An 8,291-nucleotide genomic window follows, 5' to 3' on the forward strand; every position below is an offset into this window, starting at 1 on the left:
TTATGTCCTTAACCATGAATTGCTCTCAAGGCCAATTCACAAAAACCCTTAAGATGCTCATTGCTCGGCTCCAAAATCCCTGATGCATTCTCTTTCCAGAGAGGAAGGCTGGTGGGTTTTGATATTTTCAAAGAAAGAAAGGGACAAACTTGTCAGGATAATTGCACTTGAAGTTATGAGGTAAGATTTTAAAGATGCATAGCAGGTAGGGAGGTGTTAACCAGTTTCTGTTTTTGAATGCCATCTTTGTAGCTGTACTTGTAAATGTGGAGCTGTTGTTTTGTATTAACTAGGGCTCCAGAAAACACCTGCTGAGTCATTTTAGGAAATTGCTAAAGAAATATAAAACCATGCTCAGTTTCAGTTTCAGCGCTGAGTGTATTTATGAGATTCCAGGTTTGTGAAAACTGGAAGTTGTAGAGTGGTATGCAAGTGTCCATTCTTTAGCCACTGATAACCGCATGAACATTTTCCCCAGATAAAGGCCGTTTACCTGTCACTGTCAAGGTGGGGTCACAGAAACTAGAACTCCCTTCTCCCCCAAAGCTGGCCATGAAGCCTAGAGAGCTCACGCTCTCCTTTCTCCCAGAAGACCCTCATTGCAGAGGCGCCTTGTCCCCTCCCCGGGAGGAAGGAGTCCTCACAGAGACCAAGAAGCATCGGGGCACATAGCCCCAGTGTATCCCTTCCCAGCTCACCTTTCGACAGTGAAGCTGACCACGGTTCACCAACCTAGGCCTAGAAAGAGACGGTTTCCCTGGGTCTTTGGGTCAGAGTCCCATGTCACATGCAACTTAAATAAGTCTGTTCTGTTCCTGTCTTATTAACCTGCCTTTGGTTATGGGAGTGTTGGCCATGACCGTCATATCACACCTGTCCACCCATCTACCAGCACGTCATCACGGTGAGGTTAGTTCATGGTGGGTTAGTAACTAAGGTGGGAACAGATCATCTCTCCAGCATCTTCAGGCCCACACATGGTGACAGGGACCGGGCCTCTGAAACTTCCTTCTGTGTTCTTCCTTCCTTCCCTTCCCCCAAGCCAGGAAAAATACAGGCAACTCCGAGAACTCAAAAGAGCAAACTGGACAGGCAGGCAGGCCAAAGTGCTTCCTCGTTAGTGAAGCCTAACCTAATTGGGCCAATAAATTGCATCGGTGAGAGTTTTCTCATATTCAAGGTAAGATTTCAAAATGTGTAGCAAATCATGGTGTACATGCCCCGACATGCATAAGAAAATGAAGCTTTGTCTTCTCCAATAAATAGCCAAAGATACAAAAACTTGCTGACTGAAGCCAGGAATCCATCTGGTTTGCAAGTCTATGGAACAAATAGCAGTCACTTTATTTATTTGTTTTTTTTTTTTTGTATCTTTTTACAACTATTATTTTTACTGTGAACATATATATATATATATATACACATTAGAATCAGAAACAAATCTTCATTTTATTTATTTTTATTTGAAAAGCAGAGAGAGAGAGAATCTTCCATCTGATGGCTCACTCCCCAGATGGTCACACTAACCAGGGCTGGGTCAGGCCAAAGTCAGGAGCCAGGAACTCCATCCAGGTCTCCCACATGGGTGGCAGACACCCAAGTACTTGGGCCATCTTCTGCTGCTTTTCCAGATGCATTAGCAGGGAGCTGGATCAGAAGCAAAGCAGCTAGGACATGAAACTAGAACTCCAACATGGGACGTGGGAGTGACAAGCCAGCGCTTTGCCTGCTGTACCACAATGCCAGCTCCACAACGCTTGCTTTAAAGGCAAATCCATTACTGAGGCACTTCTCTCTCATACCATTTCTCCTCTCCTCTCCTTCCCACGCCTTCTAGCCATTTCCTGCCCTACGCTGGGCTGGGTCTCTGAATGACGTATCTTTTTCTATGCATTCTGCCTCTTAACTGATCTTGAAAAATTTCAACAAAATCAGCTTTCCAAACTTTGGGGCCGAGCAGCTGAAAAATCGTCCAGGTGATCATGTTGTGCCACCTGCTGGAATTCTTCTCCAGGCAGAAACAATGGAGAACACTTTGCTCTTGTCTCCCCAGTTCTCTTCCCAAGCTTGAATTAGCCTCAAGGAGATTCTGATTAATTTTTCAAAAACAAAGCGTGCTGAGGCCAACCACCATCTCTCAGCACTCTCAGTTCAGGATCTTTTGAGAAGTCATCTCCCCATGCTCCCCATAATCTTTCTAAAAAAACAGCAAATGAAAGGGTAAAAATGCAAACAAAACCAAGAGGCCAAACTTTCACTGACTCCTGATCATGCAGTAAAAGTCTATGTTGTCCTTAAATCTCTCTTTTCTGTTCCCCAAACAAGCTTGTTTCTTAACTAAGTTTGAAACTTCACAAATTCATTCACAAATGGTATTCTCTTCTGGTGTGGGGTGCAGTAGTCAACCAGTGCACAGGATTAGAGCACTACCGTGTTTTTGTCTGTTTGTAGAAATCTAATTTCATTGTCTCTCATTACCAGGAAGTTTATTTCCTACTGCACATTATTCTTCGGTTTATCAATGAATAATGTGCATTATGCTAGCATTCAGGAGTGACTTGAAGATTCTCCATACCTTATCAATTATGTTTCCTGTGCTCAGCCTGTGGTGGAGGGATTGCTGGGGTGGCGCCTTTTGAGTTTTTCGCTCTTCCTCATTCAGGTTGGAATCCCCCACACGGAGCCTAAGCATGGATGCCCCAAGGGGAGTTCATATAGAAGCTCATGCTGGGGAAGTCGAGGCCCTTTCTCAGATGGACATCGTTCTCCATAGTACCGACGGAATGGTAAGTTGAATGGATCCAAATGCCTATTGTATGTCTTGACAGCATCGCTGGGTATGGAGTCCATTGAGGTTTTGTTGTATCAAATTTCTGTTAGTTTGTAACAAAACCTTGGGAAAGTCATAGAGTATAACATGAAATGGAAACAAAAGACAATTTCGAGTTGAAAGAAGGGCCTAGGAAGTTTGATGTTATTCTATAGTAGATCTGGACAGCTTTTTTTAACTGGCGTGTATGCTACAAAGTCACCTATCTTCAACTTCAAAAAAACACTGCAGACTTTTGGAGCTTACAGAGAACATCAGTGTAGTCATTTCCTACTAATGCAGCATCTCTCAGTCTGACTCGCTAAGGACATGAGTTCCCTCTTAGCCCACAGAGTGCAGTACTTACTTACACAGAATGAAATTTAAATGAAAAATAAGGACACTTTGTAAAAGTCAACCATAATAAGGACAAAATCTGGGAGCTCAAGTCTAGAAATCAAACATCACCAAAACAGACCAAAGTCATAACGAGACAAGAGAATACATGCCACTCAATATTAATTGTTAGAATCCCATTTACTTACAAAAGAAAAAGTACAATTGCTTTCAGCTGGAAAACCAGACGTCTTAGAGAAACACTTGGACGCTCTAGAAGCGATCTGAGGGTGTGGCTTATGAGCTGATTCCTGCGCATGGATTCCTTCCTCCTCTAACATCTCATCTCTTTCCCCCCACCAGCTTGTGCTCGATGCTGAAACCGTGTGTCTGCCCAAGTTGCTGCAGGGAACTCAAGCCGCCTCCGGCAGCTCGCAGGGGCTCTATGAAATCTGCGTGTGTCCAGACGGGAAGCTGTATCTGTCTGTGGCAGGCGCGGGCACCACATGCCAGGAGCACAGTCACATCTGTCTCTGACCACCGCCAGCACTTCCAGAGCACCTGCCTGATTCAGTGACCTGGGAGGTGTGGCCTCAAGCCCTCCCGCCTTGGGAGCCCCATGATGCCTTGGAGGACTGAGAGGGGGTGGGACTCAGGAAGAGGGCGTGCCTTCCAGAGGGACTCAGAAAAATGTCTCCAGGAGGGGAGGGTGTTTGGATAAGACAAGGTCTCACTGGCACGTGGGTTGAAGAAGCATTAAAACAATGTGTGTATTCCACTGGATTTGTTAATTTTCATCAAAACAATAGGCTCTTGGCCGGCGCCACGGCTCACTAGGCTAATCCTCCTCCTGCGGCACCCGCCCCCAGGGTTCTAGTCCCAGTTGGGGCACCGGTTCGGTCCCGATTGCTCCTCTTCCAGTCCAGCTCTCTGCTGTGGCCCAGGAAGGCAGTGGAGAATGGCCCAAGTGCTTGGGCCCTGCACGCGCATGGGAGACCAGGAGGAAGCACCTGGCTCCTGGCTTCAGATCGGCTCAGCGCCAGCCATAGCAGCCATTTAGGGGGGTGAACCAACGGAAGGAAGACCTTTCTCTCTGTCTCTCTCTCTCTAACTCTGCCTGTCCAAAAAGAAAGAAAAAAAGAAAGAAAACAATAGGCTCTTTTCCTCACCTCCCTCCCCACATTAGGTACGTGAACTGCTGTGAGGAATGAATTTACCATATTCAACTTTGGATTTCTGACTCCCCATAAAAGTAGCACTAGTCAGTATTAGATGCCCCCAAAGTTCTATTCAGTGTTTCGTGTACATCATGCAAACCTCAAACTCTCCACTCAGTTGTTTGTTTTTTTTGTTTTTTTTTTGTTTTTGTTATTGTTGTTGTTTTTTTTTTTGTTTTTTTTTTTTTTGTTTTGTTTTTTTTGACAGGCAGAGTGGACAGTGAGAGAGAGAGACAGAGAGAAAGGTCTTCCTTTGCCGTTGGTTCACCCTCCAATGGCCGCCGCGGCCGGCGCGCTGCGGCCGGCGCACTGCGGCCGGCGCACCACGCTGATCCGATGGCAGGAGCCAGGAGCCAGGTGCTTTTCCTGGTCTCCCATGGGGTGCAGCGCCCAAGCACCTGGGCCATCCTCCACTGCACCCCCTGGCCACAGCAGAGGGCTGGCCTGGAAGAGGGGCAACCGGGACAGAATCTGGCGCCCCTACCGGGACTAGAACCCAGTGTGCCGGCGCCACTAGGCGGAGGATTAGCCTAGTGAGCCGCGGCGCCGGCCTTCCACTCAGTTTGATGCTGAGACTGTGCAAGAAAAAGGTTTGGAAGGGATTGAGGTTGATCTGACTTTCAAGATGTAGTCAACAGAGTAAGTTACACAGAATTGGCCGTGCTTTCTGTATATCATCAGTGAGCAATAAAAATCAACCTACATTTTTCAAGGACCTGGCAGTTGAGTGTCTTACTTTTCTTTAATCCTCATAATAACCTTTTCAGGTATGTATAATTTTTCCCCAAGTTATCAGTGACAAAGACTCAGATAGGACGAGTCACAAGTTGTACATTAACTACTGAAATCAAAACAAAATATGACCTGAAACTTGAACATAGCCATTTTAACTTTGAAAACCTTTGGTGTGTTGCTGGCGCCATGGCTCAATAGGCTAATCCTCCACCTAGCGGCGCCAGCACACCGGATTCTGTCCCGGTTGCCCCTCTTCCAGGCCAGCTCTCTGCTGTGGCCTGGGAGTGCAGTGGAGGATGGCCCAAGTGCTTGGGCCCTGCACCCGCATGGGAGACCAGGAGAAGCACCTGGCTCCTGGCTTCGCATTAGCGCGGTGCGCCGGCTGCAGCGTTCTGGCCACGGCGGCCATTGGAGGGTGAACCAACAGCAAAAGAAGACCTTTCTCTCTGTGTCTCTCACTGTCCACTCTGCCTGTCCAAAAAAAAAAAAAAAAAAAGAAAAAAGAAAACCTTTGGTATGCTGTTTCGTTCCATCCACACAGCTGTGTTGAGATGATGGGGTGGTACTCATTTGGCAAATGACAAAACTGAAGCCCAATGGGGTTGTGATGTCAACCAAGAACCAGCAGCAAGTGGGTGGTGGGATTCTTGCCTGTTCCGCTCCTGTGCTTGCTCTCTATGGCAGAGATTGGAGGTGGTATGTGATCCCACAGAATCACTCTCGTGGTCTGACGGTGGGTCAGTGTCAATTGGTTGTATAAGCTGCCATAAATTTAAAAGGACACACTAAACCCATGGAAACAGCTTCAGTGTAGGCCACTCACTTTGTAAAATGCCCTCCATCACAAAAGTGGTGAGACTTCCTGTTTTTCACCCACTGTTAGAAGAATCCCCAAACAGCTCAAGATGGAGACCAACAGCACTGCTAACTATAGGATCTGCATCTCTAAACACAAGTCCAAAGTCATTTTCTACAGTCTCAGAATAAACAGAACATGGAAAAGTGAACTGTCTTTCTAGAGCTGTCATAATAAGTGTCATTTTATAGTAGAACAGCTTAGGACAACTCTTTGATTTTTCAATTGCTAGTATGCATTAACATTTAAAATAGCAAAATGAAAATTCAGCATGCCCCAAGGAGGTGGAGTGAGTACAACTCTAATAGATTTGTTGCTCCTTAAGTTTTGCAGGGGATTGGGTGGTGTTAGTTATAAACTGACATTCACCTTTTCCATTTAGTTAAGTCCTGATTTTTAAGATTCAAGACTGCTTTCATCCTGTGACAATCCTATTGTAAATCATGCTGCTCTTTCGTCATACGTAGTTTCCTCTCTTATATTTGTGCAAAACAAACCTCTTCAAGCTCTGTTGCCATAACACAGCAATGCCAAGCATCTGTTGCTTTGGTCCTCAAAGCACATGGCCAGAGAGAGGCTGCTTAGGTGATGAAATGAGGTCAAGAAAAAGGACCAAGAAGAGAGTATGAATAATAGGACCTTTTGAATAGAAGGTTTATTTGATTTCGTTAGCTTCTTAGCCATACGAAATCATCTTGGAAGAAGTTATTTTGGACAGCTACAATCTCCAGAATGATTGGGAAATGATCCTTTGTTACAAGCAAAGCTTTTAGTTGGATCTGTGTTCTAAAATGTATGACATAAATCTGTGTTAAACGCACAATGTAATTTAAATCCTCATGGAGGCGGAGCCAAGATGGCAGAATAGTGAGGGCGCGCACCGATAGTCCGGGAAAATTTAGTTTAATAAAAGGGGAGTTACAGTAGCCGCAGAAAAAAGAACCAGGAAAATATTGCAGGGGAAACCCTTCTGGATGGAGTGGCCATGAATCGGAGGACCTACTGGGAGAACAAGGTCGCCCACCGCACGGAAGCCAAGCCGCGGGACCGAGCCGCGGAAGCCCCAGGGTCTGCACGCCAGTGCTCGAAGGGGAGTGCATGCCACACAGACAACAGCGGGGAGACTTGGGACACTCAGGGCTCCGAGTCCACACATCGGCGCTGGAAGGGGAGGTGAGCTCAATAACCCGAGACATTGGTGGGGAAACGGGGGTCAGAATCTAGAGGGGGGCCGGAAAGTGCAGCAAACTCACTACCGGAAAGAAGGAAAAAAAAGCTTCGGGGTTTCTCTTCCCCCTAACCTTGCAAAGGTTACAAGGCTGCAAGGCTTGAAGAATTCCCAAGAGACAAAGAGCAGGCCTCCTCTCTGGATTTACATATCAATGGGGGAGAGCTAAGGAACTGAGTCACTACAATTCAGTAGCCTAGGCAACCCAGTGGGAGTCCAGAGGAGCCAAAAACTGGAAGCGAAATACCATCAATTCTGCACAGCCATGCCCTGCGGTGTTACTTACCCCCTGAATAAATAAAATAAATAAATAAATAAAAAGAGAGAGATTTACCACGCATAACCTGAGGGTGTCACCTTTGCACACCCTTAACCAGGAAGAACCAGGCAGAGCTCTCAGGCCGCACCCATCTCAAGCCTCTAAGGCTCCTCCAACAGCAGGCAGTCCACTTAACACGGACACAGTATAAAAAAAAAAAAAAGAAAAAAAAAACGCACAGTGACACAAGAAGAATTAACTATGCCGAGTAACAAACACAGAAATAGAGGGAGCAAGATCAACGATGACACTATGATGCCTCCAAATAAGCAAAACACCCCAAGCCAAGAGTATGAAGACGATGAGATAGAAGAAATGCAAGATACGGATTTCAAAAAATTTATGATAAAAACATTTAGAAGTTTTCAAAAGCAAATCCTTGAACTACAGAAATCCTTAATGGACAAGATTGAAAATCTCTCTCGTGAAAATGAAATTTTAAGGAAGAGTCAAAATGAAACTCAGAAACTAGTAGAACAGGAAAGTGTTATAGTGAAGAGAAATCAAAATGAAATGAAGAGCTCAATAGATCAAATGACAAACACATTAGAAAGCCTTAAAAACAGAATGGGTGAAGCAGAAGAGAGAATATCAGACTTAGAGCACAGGAAAAGATACAGTCAAACCAAAGAAAAGAAGAGGAAATTAGAAATCTAAAAAATATTGTTGGGAATCTACAGGATACTATTAAAAAAACCAACATTCGAGTTCTAGGAGTTCCTGAAGGCATGGAGAGAGAGAAAGGATTGGAAGGCCTTTTTAGTGAGATACTAGCAGAGAACTTTCCAGGT

The 8,291-nt window shown here is 45.4% G+C and overlaps 1 protein-coding gene across 10 annotated transcripts in view; it reads left to right on the forward strand.

Moving 5' to 3' along the window:
• Window positions 1-5,077, forward strand: part of SGCG (sarcoglycan gamma) — a 127,922-nt gene extending 122,845 nt beyond the window's left edge. For 9 of the 10 annotated variants that reach the window (XM_070048305.1, XM_051849884.2, XM_070048306.1 and 6 more), the window contains 2 exons: window positions 2,663-2,786; window positions 3,509-5,077. In XM_070048305.1, the coding sequence (XP_069904406.1) occupies window positions 2,663-2,786; window positions 3,509-3,682 (298 nt within the window). In that variant the 3' untranslated portion in view covers window positions 3,683-5,077. 10 annotated transcript variants of the gene reach the window in all.
• Window positions 5,078-8,291: the final 3,214 nt, after the last annotated feature.

This window comes from Oryctolagus cuniculus, chromosome 9 (assembly GCF_964237555.1).
Source record: "Oryctolagus cuniculus chromosome 9, mOryCun1.1, whole genome shotgun sequence".
Classification (NCBI taxonomy): domain Eukaryota; kingdom Metazoa; phylum Chordata; class Mammalia; order Lagomorpha; family Leporidae; genus Oryctolagus; species Oryctolagus cuniculus.